The sequence below is a fragment of the Trachypithecus francoisi genome, unplaced genomic scaffold (assembly GCF_009764315.1).
Source record: "Trachypithecus francoisi isolate TF-2019V2 unplaced genomic scaffold, Tfra_2.0 Contig01440, whole genome shotgun sequence".
Lineage (NCBI taxonomy): Eukaryota > Metazoa > Chordata > Mammalia > Primates > Cercopithecidae > Trachypithecus > Trachypithecus francoisi.
In genome coordinates this window covers 26,160,012-26,177,741 of record NW_022681431.1, presented here as the reverse complement: position 1 = coordinate 26,177,741, position 17,730 = coordinate 26,160,012, and the positions used below count along the sequence as shown (strand labels likewise).

At 45.4% G+C, this 17,730-nt stretch overlaps 2 protein-coding genes and 1 non-coding gene across 5 annotated transcripts in view; 2 read left to right on the top strand and 1 right to left on the bottom strand.

Moving 5' to 3' along the window:
• Window positions 1-2,071, bottom strand: part of BAG4 (BAG cochaperone 4) — a 37,886-nt gene extending 35,815 nt beyond the window's left edge. The window contains exon 1 of one of the 2 annotated variants that reach the window (XM_033231047.1): window positions 1,526-2,071. In XM_033231047.1, coding sequence (XP_033086938.1) covers window positions 1,526-1,795 — 270 coding nt within the window. In that variant the 5' untranslated portion in view covers window positions 1,796-2,071. The remainder of the gene's footprint in view (window positions 1-1,525) is intronic. The other variant, XM_033231041.1, reaches the window with a different exon arrangement.
• On the top strand, window positions 1,767-17,475 carry LSM1 (LSM1 homolog, mRNA degradation associated). Of its 2 annotated transcripts, none has more exons than XM_033231061.1 (4): window positions 1,767-1,968; window positions 6,371-6,439; window positions 9,398-9,513; window positions 16,957-17,475. In XM_033231061.1, exons 1-4 carry the CDS (start codon window positions 1,794-1,796, stop codon window positions 17,125-17,127), a joined length of 531 nt encoding a protein of 176 aa, XP_033086952.1. In that variant the 5' UTR covers window positions 1,767-1,793; the 3' UTR covers window positions 17,128-17,475. The 2 variants fall into 2 exon arrangements, with proteins under 2 accessions (XP_033086952.1, XP_033086960.1); XM_033231069.1 differs by having other exon boundaries at window positions 1,944-2,390.
• LOC117095989 lies at window positions 14,229-14,335 on the top strand. The gene has a single exon (XR_004442284.1). It is a non-coding gene; the product is annotated as a U6 spliceosomal RNA (small nuclear RNA).
• Window positions 17,476-17,730: the final 255 nt, after the last annotated feature.

The window sequence follows — 17,730 nt, the reverse complement described above, 5'->3', positions numbered from 1 at the left end:
ACGCATCAGTAGTTCATTCCTTTCTATGGCCAAATATTCCATTGTATGAATATATTAACACTATATTTTGTTTATCGATGCATCAGTCGTTATGTCCTTACAACATTCCTGTATTCGAATAAAGAACCAGGGCTCTGAGAGGTTCACTCTTTTATTATAACTCAAATAATAAAATGACATTTGGGGCCGAGCGCAGTGGCTCACGCCTGTAATCCCAACACTTCGGGAGGCCGAGGAACAGGGGAAAGGGGGATCACTTGAAGTCAGGAGTTCAAGACCATCCTGGCCAACATGGCGAAATCCCTCTCTGCTAAAAATACAAAGATTAGCCGGGCGTGGTGGCGGGCGCGGTGGCGGGCGCCTGTAATCCTACCTACTCGGGAGGCTGCAGCAGGAGAATCGCTTAAACACGCGAGGTGGAGGTTGCAGTGAGCCGAGATGGTGCCACTGCACTCCAGCCTGGGCAACAGAGCAAGACTCCATCTCACAAAAAATAAATAAATAAATAACATTTCCACTTTTTGGCGATTATGAATAATGATGCTGTGAACAAGGGTGGACAAGCTTTATGTGAACATATGTTTTCAGTTTTCTTGGGTATATAGCCAAGAGTGGGCTTCCTGGGTGTTATACTATTCTAATGCTTAATGTTTCGAGGAACTAGCAAACTATTTTCCACCATTTTACATCCCCACCAGCAATGTACGAGAATTTCACTATCACATTTTCAACAAATGAGGATAATTCTTGAACGAATAGAGAGGTGTGTCGCCACCGTAGAACGACAACCCACTACCCAGAAGACTGCATTAAGAAAGCAGAAGTATATGTCCGGCGGGAAAACAGAATAAAATGTTACAGGTCCAAGCGTTATTAGGCAAGTGAGTTAACCTCGTAGAGCCCCGGTTCCTTATTCGAAAAAATAAAAAAAAGGGCGGGGGGGGGGCTGCTGTAATGCCATTTTACCTTGCAGTCGCCGTGAAAATTAAATCAGTCAATCCGCGTAAAGGTGCTTTACAACACTGATTATTCACGATTCGATCTCAGACAAAGCATTAGGGGCAAACGGCTAAATGCCCAGAACCTCCCCCTCGCAAAGGTTCTTTCCCCTCGGGAGGGTCACTGAGCGACATCGGGGACTGCAGTCACTTCCCTTCCCGGGAAGAGCCGGACTGCCAGTCACGCAGGATAAACTGCTAGAGCTGGAGCAGCAGATCCGTGCCACCCCTACCCAGCACCGCTCCCAGGAGAGAGATCTGCAGCCTGCTGCTAAGCTTAGTAAGCCCGCGCAGGATCTTTCTTTCTTTTCTAAATGGTAATAAACATATTTTTTGCGGTCGAAGCAGAAAAGGAGGGGCAAAGGGAACACAAGCATATCCCCCAACCTCTGATCCCAGTCTCGGTCTCTCCAACACCCCCCCGACCCTCCTCCACATGAGGAAAACAAATATGAAACCCGATCCTTTACGAATCCCAGCCCCAAGGGCCCTCACCTTCCTGCAAGGACAGAGGGTGCAAAGCTTACCTGGTGGCTTCCTCCGGCTCGACCAGGCTCTGGCCAGGCGCCTCCAGAGGAATAGTAGCCATCGCCTCCTCCGCCTTCTCCCAGCCAGGTGGTCTCCGCTGGGCCGCCCCCGCGCACCCGCCAGGAAATGGGAGGCTGGGGAGGTTCGGGGCGAAGAGGATATAAGGGTGGAGGTGGGTGCACTGGCACATCTCCACCCCCAGGCCCGTAGTAGCGGCCGTAGTGCGGACCGTCACTGGGGCCGTAGCCCGAGCGCCTCAGGGCCGACATGGGCTCTCCTGCCCTGAAGCGCTTCCCGCCCCCCGCCCCACGGCCAACCCATCGCGCAGGCGCCCGCGGGCGATTGCGAATGGAGAGCAGCAAAGGGGGTCGGACGACGTCAGCCAATCCCAGGACCGGTCCCGCCCCTTCTGCTGCCGAGCTCCGAGAGCTGAGGGACGGAGGTCCGTGATTCTGGGGTCTCGGGAACCCGGGGACGAGAGAAGACACCGTGTTCCTTAAGAGGGAGTATACGTTTCTTCGCCATCTATCCAATGGAGATTCCTCTTCCCTACTTAACAGGAACAGGGAAAAGGTGTCCCCCAACCGTACGGCTGCCCCTCCTCTTCCTGGGGGCCCGCACGTGTTACAGGAAGTGGGTGGGGGTAATATGGAGGAGCTTCCGGCAGGCCCCGGCGGCTCAAAGCCGGGGCAGAAGTGCTGGTCTCGGTCGGGATTCCGGGCTCGGTCCCGCCGAGGCGGCGACTGCGGTAGGAGGGAGGAGGTTTTGGACGCGCTGGCCCCCCGCCGCTGTGCATTGCAGCGTTATTTCAGTTCAAAATGAACTATATGCCCGGCACCGCCAGCCTCATCGAGGACATTGACAGTGAGTAGTTAATCTCCCGGTGGAGCCTGGGGTGAGACCCTCCCGGGCGGGCGCCTCTTCCGAAGAAGCTTGTAAAATGAGTCCCGGGCGGGGCCGGTGTGTTCTGAGCCCAATTCGGGCGTTCCGCGTCGATGTCCTCCACAGCTGCGGTACATACCGCTTGCCCATCCAGTAGCCTGCTACTTGTTCTGCCCCTCGCAGCTTCCGCCAGCCCTCCGGCTGGTGAGCCCCAAGCGATGGAACTCATTCGTACTTTCGTGGGTACGAACACGAAAGAAGCCCAGGGGGGGCTTCTCCCCCGTCCACTCTTGCCTGCAGTATTTCGAAGTATCAGCGTGTTACCGGTGGATGGATCGGAATACCTAGAGAAAGGATTCATTAAAAAGCAAAAATATTAAGACAGCGGCAGTTGGACTTAATTGGCAGTAAACGTAGGCACTCTACGGTGTGGCCATTTGCTAGCTTATTTTACTGTGAGGGTCATTAGCACCTTCAGGTTATTGTAGTAGAGACCACTGTTAGACATGGTATTGACTTTTCTGGAAAATCACTTGCAACCTTTTTTTTTTTTTTTTTAAGACAATTCATTTTTGCTTTTACTAAGAAGACCTCCTTTATTCCTAGTTTTTGTCCGGAAGAGGAGCTCAGCCCTATACAAAAGCGGAAAGAACCGCCTGCAGTTGTCCTGGCTTTCATTTTTTCTAAATTCTATCTGTGCATTATTCCTCAAGCAACATTTTTTATTGTTTTAATCACGTGATCTTTCTCATTAACTTACTGTTTCAAGATGATTTACACATAGTTTTAAACAAGTTGCAATCGTCTCAGTTACTCTGTGAATATACGATTTAGAATATATGGTTAAAATTTCGTTTTATGGGCCTGGCGGGGTGGCTCACGCCTGTAATCCCAGCACTTTGGAAGGCCAAGGCGGGCATATCGCTAAAAAAAAAACAAAAAAAAAAAACTGTCAACCATAAAATGAATTTTTTTTTTTTTTTGAGACAGAGTCTTGCTCTGTCGCCGAGGCTGGAGTGCAGTGGCGCGATCTCGGCTCACTGGAACCTCCAACTCCCGGGTTCAAACGATTCTTGTGCCTCAGCCTCCCCAGTAACGGATTACAGGCGCCTGCCACCACGCCCAGCTAATTTTTGCATTTTTTAGTACAAACGCGGTTCGCCAAGCTAGCCAGGCAGGTCTCCAACTCCTGACCTCAGGTGATCCACCCACCTCGGCCTCCCAGAATGCTGGGATTACAGGCGTGAGCCACCGCGCCCGGCCGACATAGTTTTTTTTAAACCAAATTACTTATTTTGCAATGTAAGGGAAATGTAGTGTAATTGGACTAAATACATATTAACATCTATATGAACCTGTTATGTGTAACAGGATGTTTTATTTTAATTGCTTGAGGATGCCCTTTTGCCCTCATCTCTCATATGTCCTCTAACACATCCTGCCATTTTACTAAAAATCAGTTTTGCTTTTTGGCCCTCTAACCCCTACCACTTTGTAGATTCCAGACCCCCCACTTTATGAAAACTTGGGAACCGTTTAATATGCACCCTTTGCTCCCCCACCCTAACACACAGTTTCCTGCCTGTCTTTCTGTATTTCCACCCATCCTCTAATTTCAGTAGGAAGGGTTCCTCCCTTTTTGTTGTCTGTTATTACTGTCTCCTCTCACTGCTTCTGGAACCTTTTTTCGTTGTTACCCTTTTTCTTTCATATCCTCTGTCTCTCCCAACCCCTGCGTTCTTCCCCTCATATGTGTTATTGTCTATCCATCTCAAATATTTTCTCCGTTCTCTTCATCATATTCCCATCCCTTTTTTCACATCTTTATCCCCAAACCTCAAGTCATTTTCATTTTGTCTGTTTCCTTATCACCTTCAATAGACCACTTACATTACTCCTGCAATCTAATTTTTATCCTGAACACACTAGTCAAGCTGCATTCTTCAAAGTTATTCGTCTAAGGCATTCTTCTGTGTTCTCTCCCCTCTGCAGCACTGTGATTCCCCACCAGATTCCTTAATTTTCTTCTCTTGATTTCTCTAACAGCTGGTACTTGGTGATTTTCTTACCTCTCTTGCTGTTACTGTCCTCCAATATAGATGGTCACTTGGATGCCATGTGGCCTACTTCTTTAAATCTTTAGTAGATCTCCTGTACTTTAGTAATTTTATATCACCTCTTTGCAGATTTATCCAAAATGGCTTTCTCTAATCTTGACGTCTTTGGTTTTCCAGTCTTACTGTTTCCAACTATCTGCGTATGTTTCTGTTTAAGTGTCCTGATAGCACTTTAGAATCACAAAGAGCTAATAACCTTCACCCTGAGCTTGCTGCTTTTATTCTCAACTCTTGGTAAATAGTTTTATGATGTCTCATAAAATTCCTCCATCTTTATCTCGCATCCCACCCTCTCACATATACCCACTTATACAAACTCAGTTAACAGACTCCATCACTTTATGTTTTCTTGTTCCCTGTGAAGTCAAATCCAAATGCAGCCTGTCCCCAGTACTTTTCTGACTTTATCTACTGTCCTGTCCCTTCACAGCCTCAGCTTTTAGCTAAACATGGATGTATGGCCCTTTTTTTCCTCCTCTTTAGTTTACAGATTTCCTTCTCCCCCCAGCCTCCTTTCTATCACTCTTCCCGTGCCCTAAAATTATCTACCTTTCAAGGTCCAACTCTGATACCTCCTTCAGAAATACAGCTTCTCTCTCTGTAGTCTCATATAATTAAGATTTGCTTTCTGTGGTACTTATTTATAGTCCAAGGAAGAGTATAAATTCCTTCAGGGCAGAGTCACTGTGTTTTTCCTCTGTTCTGCATCTAGAAGGTACTTTAGGCATGGAATGAAAGAAATTTTGCTGGGTGTGTTAGTAACTGGCTTATTCTCATTATTCAGTGTCAGCTCAAAGTCACCTCTTCAGAGAGGCTTTCCCTTGCCACCCTTCCTTCTGTAACCACTTCTCTCCCTTCATCATACTGCCTTGCTAGTTTGTTAATTATTCCATTGTCCTAATCACAATAGGTTATTTTCTTGTTTATTTGTCCTCCTCCACCATGAATATAAATTCATAACGTTGGTGACTTTCTAAGTCTCATTCTCTACTGTATGTTTAGACCCCAGAACAGCACATGCCCTCTCAGTAAACATTGAATTTCTGCTCTAGCTTATTATTAGAGTCTTCATTTTAAATGCCTGAAGCATTGTGTTTTTATTTAAAGCCTTCCCCCTGGTTACAAACAAAATGTGAGATAGAAGCTCGTCTTTTGAGGACAAAATAATTCTATAAATAAGATCATAAGAATCATCTAGACTGTATTTGTCAATTTACAGATATAAAAACTGACATGACACTGAAATGGTTTAAGTGTCAAACATAAGGGTCTTTGGCTAGGCACCGTGGCTCACACCTGTAATCCCAGCACTTTGAGAAGCTGAGGTGAACGGATCATCTGAAGTCAGGAGTTCGAGACCAGCCTGGCCAACATGGTGATACCCTGTCTCTACTAAAAATACAACAATTAGCCAGGCATGATGGCGAACTCCTGTAGTCCCAGCTACGAAGGAGCTGAGGCAGGAGGATCACTTGAACCTGGGAGGCAGAGGTTGTAGTAAGCCGAGATTGTGCCACTGTACTCCAGCCTGGGTGACAGAGTGAGACTCTGTCTCAAAAAAAAAAACAAAAAAAGACATAAAGGGTCTAGGGCCAGCTGAGTCAGGCTTCCTGATGCCGTGCCCTGTCCTTTTCCCAGTTTGCCACACTGCTCTGATTCTTTTCATCACTGATGTTATCTAAATCCGTGCTGCTTTCTTCAGTTTTCCAGTGAACTTGAACTTCACCTTAAATGCATTGGCAGAGGAAATGGTACAGCTTAAACTGTTATTTATTTTTATTATTATCCTAAATACTCACTGAACTTGTCAGTTTTCATTTAAAAGACTTTTTCTCCTCTCCCCAGAAAAGCACTTGGTTCTGCTTCGAGATGGAAGGACACTTATAGGCTTTTTAAGAAGCATTGATCAATTTGGTATGTATGAATTTATGGACATCTCTCATACTCTGGATAATAACAGCTTCCCACTGCATTTTTTGTTATTTAGTATTGAAATTTATCTGCAACTTTTTCACATGTGTGACTTAGTAGGACTGATCTTAGTGAGTGTATCATTGTTTTCTATACATTCAGATTAGGTTGTTCAAAGCTTATGTATATTTCCAAGTTCATGTTTCTAAAACTGGCTTTCACTAGAATCCCCAGTAGGGGGAGCCAAATGATAGAAATAAACTCAGTCCACTGAAGAGTCTGCTCATCTTGTTTTGTTTTGTTTTGTTTTGTTTTTTGTTTTGTTTTGTTTTGTTTTTTGTTGAGCTCTCACTCTGTCGCCCAGGCTGGAGTGCAGTGGCACAATCTTGGCTCACTGCAACCTCCGCCTCCCGGATTCAAGCGATTCTTGTGTCTCAGCCTCCCAAGTAGCTGTAATTATAGGCTCCAGCCACCACACCCAGCTAATTTTTCTATTTTTAGTAGAGGTGGAGTTTCGCCCTGTTGGCCAGGCTGGTTTCGAACTCCTGACCTCAGGTGATCCACCCACCCAGCTGAGCTGGACAGGTGTTCTGCTCCTCATGGCTCTAGGACAGTCCCTTGGTGTCTAGAAGGTGAGTCGGCTAGTTTGAAGGAGCTTCACTCACATGTCTGGTGCACTGGTGGGGACAGCTGGAAGGCTGGTCTTAGCTCCCATAGTGCTGAGATTACAGGCGTGAGCCACTGTGCCTGGCCCAAGGCTGCTTATTTCTACATTGGCAGGGTATAGTGACTTCAGAGCAGTTCCAGAAGTGAAGGTAATCCCTCCCTAGCCAATGAAAATTGGATAGAAGGCATTTCCTGTATTTTAAGGACCCCAGCATTAAGCTTAATACTTTACGTATAGGGACACATTGGAATAAGAGGCCTCTGTCTTCATTTTGCATCCTGCATTTTTCTTAAGTTAAAAGATTATGTTTCCTTCTGTTTCAAGGAACTTCATGTTCATGCTAACATTTATTGGATATCTGCAAAATCACTGGATTTGAGCATGAGGAAAAAACGTAATTAAAACATTGTAAGAATTATGGAAGATATGAACATAGATTTCTCCTTCACTTCAAATAGGACAAGTAGTACTAATTAAAAGAGGAAAAATGGCCGGGCGCGGTGGCTCAAACCTGTAATCCCGGCACTCTGGGAGGCCGAGAGGGGCAGATCACGAGGTCAGGAGATCGAGACCATCCTGGCTAACACGGTGAAACCCTGTCTCTACTAAAAAATACAAAAAACGGCCGGGCGCGGTGGCTCAAGCCTGTAATCCCAGCACTTTGGGAGGCCGAGACGGGCGGATCACGAGGTCAGGAGTTTGAGACCATCCTGGCTAACACGGTGAAACCCCGTCTCTACTGAAAAATACAAAAAGCTAGCCGGGCGAGGTGGCTGGCGCCTGTAGTCCCAGCTACTCGGGAGGCGGAGGCAGGAGAATGGCGTAAACCCGGGAGGCGGAGCTTGCAGTGAGCTGAGATCCGGCCACTGCACTCCAGCCCGGGCGACAGAGCAAGACTCCGTCTCAGAAAAAAAAAAAAAAAAAAAGCCGGGCACGGTGGCTCAAGCCTGTAATCCCAGCACTTTGGGAGGCCGAGACGGGCGGATCACGAGATCAGGAGATCGAGACCATCCTGGCTAACACTGTGAAACCCCGTCTCTACTAAAAAATACAAAAAACTAGCCAGGCGAGGTGGCGGACGCCTGTAGTCCCAGCTACTCGGGAGGCTGAGGCAGGAGAATGGCGTGAACCCGGGAGGCAGAGCTTGCAGTGAGCTGAGATCTGGCCACTGCACTCCAGCCTGGGCGACAGAGTGAGACTCTGTCTCAAAAAAAAAAAAAAAAATACAAAAAAAACTAGCCAGGCGAGGTGGCGGGCGCCTATAGTCCCAGCTACTCAGGAGGCTGAGGCAGGAGAATGCTGTAAACCCGGGAGGCAGAGCTTGCAGTGAGCTGAGATCCGGCCACTGCACTCCAGCCTGGGCGACAGAGCAAGACTCCGTCTCAAAAAAAAAAAAAAGGAAAAATAATTATTAACAAATTGGAGTGAAAGGTAGTGAATATTAAGTTGACTTTTAGATTGCAGATATAGTTATCTGTCAAGCTGAAAAAATAGGTTTTTGCTGTATCATAACCCATGGATACCTGCATTGGGTTAAATGAATCCTAATTACTGAAACAAAGTTGAATCTTCAGCAGATCATCACATACACACACCCACACAAAAAGAAAAGCTGTTTCTTTCCAGAAAACAAAATTTTGATCTCTGTGGTTGTTTAGACCCAAGTTTTCCAAGGTCCTTATTCATTTATATTTTCCTATGGCTTTTTTGGTATTAGCAATTAACTTATAAAGGAATTTATTTCTCTTATTTCTACCATCATTCATGTATTAGCCCAACATAATCCCAGACGTCTCCTAACTGGTATGTCTCAATGAAATAGGAGAAGATTATTTGAAATTTTAGCGTTCCTCAGAATTAGAAATCTTGAGGGTTGGGAACTGTGGCTCACGCCTGTAATCTCAGCACTTGGGGAGGCTGAGGTGGGCAGATCACAAGGTCAGGAGTTCGAGACCAGCCCGGCCAATATGGTGATCCCTGTCTCTACTAAAAATACAAGAATTGGCCGGGAGTGGTGGCAGGCACCCTGTAGTCCCAGCTACTCCGGAGGCTGAGGCAGGAGAATTGCTTAAACTGGGAGGCGGAGGTTGCAGTGAGCTGAGATCGTGCCACTGCAGTCCAGCCTAGGCAACAGCAAGACTCAGTCTCAAAATATAAATAAATAAAAAGAAGTATAAAGCTTGGAAATCGTGTTTAGCTAAATCTTTTCTGTTCAAAATAAATGATTATTGAGTTATGGACCTTTACCCAATAGTTAAACTAAATATCTTTGTTTTTTCCCTATACACTTATAGCAAACTTAGTACTACATCAGACTGTGGAGCGTATTCATGTGGGCAAAAAATACGGTGATATTCCTCGAGGGATTTTTGTGGTCAGAGGAGAAAATGTGGTCCTACTAGGAGAAATAGTAAGTGAAAACTATTAAGCTGCTGTAGATCTTCATATTCATGCTAGTTAGACTTCTTTTTCTTTTTTTTTTTTTTGTCTTTTCAAGAGAGAATAAAAATATTTTCTATATTTTATCTGGCTTCTTACAGGCAACTACCAAATTAGGGAAGCTACAGAGAATACTTAACTTTGTTTCAGTGCCTTTTGGTATTTTAAAGAATTTTGATCCCACTGGCAGCAAAGTATCTTTTTACTGGATACCAGTAAAAAATACTATTCTGTAACAAATGTGTTCGTTAATATATTTGTTTAATAGCAGAAAATTGACAAAGCTTGATTTATATATGCTGGGGAAGGTGTGACTTACATACGTTGGAATATTTTACAGTCATTTAAACAATTGGATACAAGTAGTTGTTCATGGCATAAAGCGAATGCACAGTATTTGAGGGAAGCACACATTGCATGTATAGTACAATGTGATGTCCATATTAGTAAAGGGGGAAAGGGAAAGAGTGGCTATAGGAAAAGCTTTTCTGTTACCTATCACGAGAATGGAATTCAGTCTTACTTGAATCCTTAGCTCACAGCCAGGGAGAGGGTATCTTGGTATCTGTGCCAGAAAGACCAGCTGGCAGGTGAAAGGTTAAATCAGTTTTTCTGAGGTGTTGTTGCTGTAGGTCTTTGTGTGTGCAGACATACACACACACACACCCCTACTAGAAGTACTCAGATAATTTTTTAGGTGCCTTATTTAAAACATCTGATTTCATCTTGCTACTTCTGATTATTGGGTTTGCAAGGAAAATAAAAATATCTTCAAGAGTAGTTGAAATTAAGGGTTGAGCCAGCACTGTCTTCTTTTTTCTTACCAAAAACTTTGGTGTTTGCTTAATTTTTAAAGTTTTTCATACTGTTTTCTAAATACCTAGCCATGTCTTCAATCAATTTGCAGAAGTCTTTAGAGTGGTTTGGTTTGTAGCCATTTTTAACAGCCATTTGAGAAAGCAGGAGATAATTCTGCCAGGGTTGGGTTGGTTCAGAGACCTCATATTGGAAATAGTCAGCTAGAAATGACTAATCCATGCTATTAATCAGTACTGCCCAAGTGCTGCTGTGAAATATATGAAATATCTTTTTCTTATTTATAAAATATTTTTGTAGTTTATACTTTTAGTTCAGTTTATCATTTCTTGCATATTTAAGGAGCAGAAATTATTTTTTGTTTTTTGGGTTTGTTTTTTTTGTTTGTTTGTTTTTGTTGTTGTTGTTGAGACAGAGTTTTGCTCCTGTTACCCAGGTTGAAGTGCAATGGTGCGATCCTGGCTCACTGCAACCTCCGCCTCTCAGGTTCAAGCGATTCTCCTGCCTAGCCTCCCGAGTAGCTGGGATTACAGATGCTTGCCACCACGCTCAGCTAATTTTTGTATTTTTAGTAGAGACGTTGTTTCACTATGTTGGCCAGGCTGGTCTTGAACTCCCCACCTCAGGCGATCTGCCTGCCTTGGCCTCCCAGTGTGCTGGGATTACAGGCATGAGCCACCATGCCTAGCCAGGCGGCGGAAATTGTTTTCTTCTTATGTCACGTAAAGGCTGAAACGAGGCCAGGCTCACGCCTGTAATCCCAACACTTGGGAGGCTGAGACGGGCGGATCACTAGGTCAAGAGATTGAGACCATCCTGGCTAACACAGTGAAACCCAATCACTATTAAAAATACAAAAAAGGCCGGGCGCGGTGGCTCAAGCCTGTAATCCCAGCACTTTGGGAGGCCGAGACGGGCGGATCACGAGGTCAGGAGATCGAGACCATCCTGGCTAACACGGTGAAACCCCGTCTCTACTAAAATATACAAAAAAATTAGCCGGGCGAGATGGCGGGCGCCTGTAGTCCCAGCTACTCGGGAGGCTGAGGTGAGAGAATGGCGTAAACCCGGAGGCGGAGCTTGCAGTGAGCTGAGATCCGGCCACTGCACTCCAGCCTGGGCGACAGAGCGAGACTCCGTCTCAAAAAAAAAAAAAAAAAAAAAAAAAAAAAAAAAAAAAAAAAAAAAAAAAAATACAAAAAAATGGCGGGCGCGGTGGCTCAAGCCTGTAATCCCAGCACTTTGGGAGGTCGAGACGGGCGGATCACGAGGTCAGGAGATCGAGACCATCCTGGCTAACACGGGGAAACCCCGTCTCTACTAAAAAATACAAAAAAAAACTAGCCGGGCGAGGTGGCGGGCGCCTGTGGTCCCAGCTGCTCCGGAGGCTGAGGCAGGAGAATGGCATAAACCCGGGAGGCGGAGCTTGCAGTGAGCTGAGATCCGGTCACTACACTCCAGCCTGGGCGACAGAGCGGGACTCTGTCTCAAAAAAAAAATACAAAAAAATACAAAAAAATTAGCCAGGTGTGGTGGTGGGCACCTGTAGTCCCAGCTACTCGGGAGGTTGAGGCAGGAGAATGGCGTGAATCCTGGAGGCGGAGGTTGCAGTGAGCCGAGATCGCACCGCTGTACTCCAGCCTGGGCGACAGAGCAAGATTCCATCTCAAAAAAAAAAAGAAGGTCTGAAACAAAGCACCTAGTACCCATGGGGAGATACTAAATGACTGTAAAGTAGTCTTCCAGTACTTTTTTTCTTTCAGAGATGGGGTCTCACTGTGTTGCCCAGGCTAGATTCAAACTCCTAGGCTTAGGCAGTCCTCCTGTCTCAGCCTCCCAAGTAGCTGGGACTATAGGTACATGCCACTATGCTTGGTACGCCAGTCTATGGGGAGCTGACCCATCTCTGTGTGGTGGGGTTATAGATGATTTTTTAAAATACTTTTCTGAATGTAATTTTGAAGAGGCAACATATCAGAGGAAAAGACTTACGTTACAATACTGGGGTGGGTGCAGTGGCTCACATCTGCAATCCCAGTGCTTTGGGAGGCCGAGATAGGCAGATCGCTTAAGCCCCAAGAGACCAGCCTAGGCAACGTGGCCAAACCCTGTCTTTCCAAAAAAATACAAAAATTAGCCAGGGGTGATGGTGCAGATGACCGGTCCCAGCTACTCGGGAGGCTGAGGTGGGAGATTCACCTGAGCTCAGGGAGGTTGAGGCTACAATGAGCCATGATTGTACCACTGCACTCCAACCTGGGTGACAGAGCAAGACCCTGTCTCAAAAAAAAATTCACTGATACTATGCTTCTGTTTTATAGTAGTAAACGTGGCAGACATGCTTTTTCTACTGGTTACACTGGCGCAAAGGTACATCTAAGTAGATGTGTGTGCAGAGAAAGTAGATGTTTGTGCAGAGAAAGAACTGAACGTGTTTGTTCTTGAAGTTTCTTTGTTTTCTTGGATCCTTTCTGTGAGGAAAAGTTCCCTTTTTAAAAAAAATAAGTTATGGTTTGGATGCTGCAGAAGTTTTACAGGGGTACCACTAGAGACACATGGTTCCAGGAATGCCTGCATGGTTATATGAATCAGCAGTCAGGAGAAATTGTGTACCAACCCCAGGGAAATTCATACGTAGAAATCACTTAGTTTCTATAAACACTATATTGGTTAAGAAATCCCTGAATTCTGCCTCAAGGACGATGATGATGACACAGCATTAAGTAATAAGACTGTTGGGAAGAAGCAGCAACAGCAACATGAATTGCTCAGCGAGTAACATACTGAAAAGCCCAAGAGGCAGCGCATTAGGCTGAGAACACTGTCCTCTCTTTAGCTGCTACTCATGGGGTGGGAGGGCAGGTGGTAATACATACTTTGCTGGGTGCTGTTAACTTTGGACCCAGAGCAGGGCTTGCTTATGTAATTTGTGTGGCTTTCATTGTAACTTCTGTGGTGAGAGTCCTCTCTCTGTCTGATAATGCCACTGCCTGTGGGTTCTGAGACCTTGGCAGCATGTGGTGATAGTATGCAGGCCAGAGCATCGGGAGTTGTGTGTCATTACCATCCCAAACTTTGTCATTGAAAATCATAGAGGAGGCCGGGCGCGGTGGCTCAAGCCTGTAATCCCAGCACTTTGGGAGGCCGAGACGGGTGGATCACGAGGTCAGGAGTTCGAGACCATCCTGGCGAACACGGTGAAACCCCGTCTCTACTAAAAAATACAAAAAACTAGCCGGGCGAGGTGGCGGGTGCCTGTAGTCCCAGCTACTCGGGAGGCTGAGGCAGGAGAATGGCGTAAACCCGGGAGGCGGAGCTTGCAGTGAGCTGAGATCCGGCCACTGCACTCCAGCCTGGGCAACAGAGCGAAACTCCGTCTCAAAACAAAAAAAAAAAAGAAAATCATAGAGGAGGATAAGAAACAGGAATACTTTGTCTATATAGGCTTTCCATCTTACAAAAACACCAAATAATACCTGTATATTCATTTTAAGGACAATAAACTGAATCTGTGGATAGTGAGATACTTTTTTAGCAAAGTTATTCTGCATTATGACATTGGTTAGCAAATGTTTATAAGGGCCAGGCACAGTGGCTCACACTTTGGGAGGCCAAGGCAAGAGGATGCTTGAGGCCAGGAGTTGGAGACCAGCCTGGGCAACATAGTAAGACCGCATCTCTACAAAACGAAAAAAAAATTAGCCAGATGTGGTGCACATACCTGTAGTTCCAGCTACTTAGTAGGCTGAGGCAGGAGGATCACTTCAGCCCAGGAGTTTCAGATGATGGTGAGCCGTGATCGTGCCACTGCACCACTCCACCACTCCACCCTGGGCAACAGAGCAAGATTCTCTAAAAAAAGTGAAAAATGTGCTCGCATTGGCAGCACATATACTAAAATTGGAACAACACAGAGAAAATTAGCATGGCCCCTGCATAGGGATGACACGCAAATTCATGAAGCCTCCTATATCTTTAAAAATAAATTAATTAGCCGGGCGCGGTGGCTCAAGCCTGTAATCCCAGCACTTTGGGAGGCCGAGACGGGCGGATCACGAGGTCAGGAGATCGAGACCATCCTGGCTAGCACGGTGAAACCCCGTCTCTACTAAAAAAATACAAAAAAACTAGCCGGGCGAGGTGGCGGGCGCCTGTGGTCCCAGCTACTCCGGAGGCTGAGGCAGGAGAATAGCGTGAACCCGGGAGGCGGAGCTTGCAGTGAGCTGAGATCCGGCCACTGCACTCCAGCCTGGGCGACAGAGCAAGACTCCGTCTAAAAAAAAAAAAAAAAATTAATTAATGAAAAATGTTTATAAAGCATTCAAAAATAAAAATATTAAGCATACTATGCCACATTTAAGTGAAAAGAAAACGAATTACAGTCAGTATTTGCATTGTGGGTTTTTGGGAGGAGTTTGTTTTTGAGGCAGGGTCTCACTCTGTTATCTAGGCTGACTGCAATGGTGTGATCACAGCTCACTGCAGCCTCAAACTCCTGGGCTCAAGTGATCCTCCCCCCTCAGCCTCCTGAGTAGCTGGGACTACAGATGTGCATCACCACGCCCAGCTAATTTTTGATTTTTTTTTTTTCCTTTTGAGACAGAATCTCACTCTGTCACCCAGGCTAAAGTGCAGTGGTGTGATCTTGGCTCACTGCAACCTCTGCCTCCTGGATTCAAGTGATTCTCGTGCCTCAGCTTCCCGAGTAGCTGGGATTACAAGTGTGAGCCATCACGCCTGGCTGGGTTTTTTTCGTTTAAGTCAGTATATATGTAGAAAAATTGTAGGGATATTATCAAAATGTTAATCCTCCATACTGGAATTATGGATAATTTTTAAATTTTCCTTGTTTATTTTCTATATTCTTTCCAATAAGCATGTATTTTTTTAAATAAGGAATTTTTTATTAGGCAACAATTTGGTTTTTTTTTTTGTTTGTTTGTTTTTTTGTATTTTTTTTTTAGTAGAGACGGGGTTTCACTGTGTTAGCCAGGATGGTCTCGATCTCCTGACCTCGTGATCCGCCCGTCTCGGCCTCCCAAAGTGCTGGGATTACAGGCTTGAGCCACCGCGCCCGGCCGGTTTTTGTTTTTTTTTTGAGATGGAGTTTTGCTCTTGTCACCCAAGCTGAAGTGCAATGGCGTGGTCTCTGCTCACTGCAACCTCTGCCTCCCAGGTTCAAGTGATTCTCCTGCCTCAGCCTCTCAAGTAGCTGGGATTACAGGCGCCTGCCACCACGCCTGGCTAATTTTTTTTGTATTTTTAGTAGAGACGGGGTTTTGCCATGTTGGCCAGGCTGGTCTCGAGCTCCTGGCCTCAAGTGATCCACCCGCCTTGGCCTCCCAATGTGCTGGGATTACAAGCATGAGCCACCGCGCCCAACCTAAGCAGCAGTTTTTTAAATAGTGGAGAAAAATATTGGGACCAAATTGGTTTAGTAACCTAAATGGTCTGCTGAGGTTCTCCCTAGAAGACTTGTTGCCATAAAAGGAAAAAGAGTCTTGTTACAGTTTAGAGACTACAGAACTGGTACGGTGGTGCATACCTGTAGCCCCAGCTACTTAGGAGGTGAAGGCAAGAGGATCCCTTTTATTTTTGCCTTTTTACTTTTTTTGAGACAGGACCTTGCTCTGTTGCCCAGGCTGGAGTGCAGTGACATGTTCATGTCTCACTGCAGCCTTGACCTTCAACCTCCCAGGCTCAAGCAGTCCTTCTGCCTCAGCCTCCTGAGTAGCTGGAACTGTAGGTGAACACCACCACACCAGCTGGTTTTTTTTCTGTTTTTTTTTTTTGTTTGTTTGTTTGTTTTTTTGGTGGAGTTAGGGTCTCACTGTGTTGCCCAGGCTGGTCTCGAACTCCTAGGCCCAAGTTATCCTCCCACCTCAGCCTCCCAAAGTGCTAGGATTACAACTGTGAGCCAACCCACCCATCCTTAAAATAATTTAATAAAAAAACGTCTAAGGCCGCATTGCCTCAATAACCTCCCTTTTGGATTCTCTACAGTGGGGGAGATAGCTGTCTATAAGCAGCCCTAATTTTTTTTAAAGGAAATTAATCCTAATACAGGATTTTGGATCACATAAAGCTCTGTTATACCTTATCACTGCCTGTAATCCCAGCACTTTGAGAGGCCAAGGCAGGCAGATCACAAGGTCAGGTTTCGAGACCAGCCTGACCAGCGTGGTGAAACCCTGTCTCTACTTAAAATACAAAAATTAGCTGGGCATGGTGGCACGTGCCTGTAAGCACAGCTACTCAGGAGGCTGAGGCAGGAGAATTGCTTGAACCCAGGAGGCAGAGGTTGCAGTGAGCCCAGATGGTGCCACTGCACTTCAGCCTGGGCAACAGGGAGAGACTCCATCTCGAAAAAAAAAAAAAATACTGATCACTATTAACCACATTCATTGTAAGTATGTATCCTATAGTAGTGTTATCAGGCATTTCGTTGAAAAACTTATCTGTCCCTACGAGAAGGATATTTCAGTCCTGTCACAGAAAAATAATCTGAACCTGATAGAGGAATCCATTTGCCTTTAGATCTATAATGTTTTCTATTCTTGGTCTTCAACTGAAGTTTTCAAACCTGTCTTTTTTGTAGGACTTGGAAAAGGAGAGTGACACCCCCCTCCAGCAAGTATCCATTGAAGAAATTCTAGAAGAGCAAAGGGTGGAGCAGCAGACCAAGCTGGAAGCAGAGAAGTTGAAAGTGCAGGCCCTGAAGGACCGAGGTCTTTCCATTCCTCGAGCAGATACTCTTGATGAGTACTAAGTGTTTTGCCCAGAGCCTGTTGCTCTTGTAGAGTAGGGACTGTCACTGAGTGAAAGTGACAACCTGGCCAACACACACATTTGATCAGAGACTATAGAGTTTTGAAAAGTCACTTTTATTTTTAAGTCTTTTACACATGCAACATGAAGAAATCGTGTAAGTGGGTTTTTTGTTTTTTTTTTTTTTAGTAACAAAATCATTGTTTAAAGAAACAGTGGCATAGACTCCTTCACACGTCACTGTGGCACCAGCAACTACTTCTTACTATTATTCTTCGTATCCCAAATTAGAGTTTACAGGGACGGTCTTCATTTACTTGTAAATAAAATATGAATCTCAAAAGTGTCACATTATCTCCCAGTTTGAGTTACCTGTAATGAATAGACGAAATTAAGTTTCTGCTCTCAAAGGTATAAGCAGTCCACATACTTGGATTTCCCCCGTCAGTCACAGTTTTAAGTAGCTGGCTACTTAGGAAGGAATACTTTTATTCTGATCATCTCAGGGGTCCTCTCCTGTTTTCATGTTTGTATCTATTAAGAAATACAAATATTTGGCGGGGGTGGTGGCTCACGCCTGTAATCCCAGCACTTTGGGAGGCCA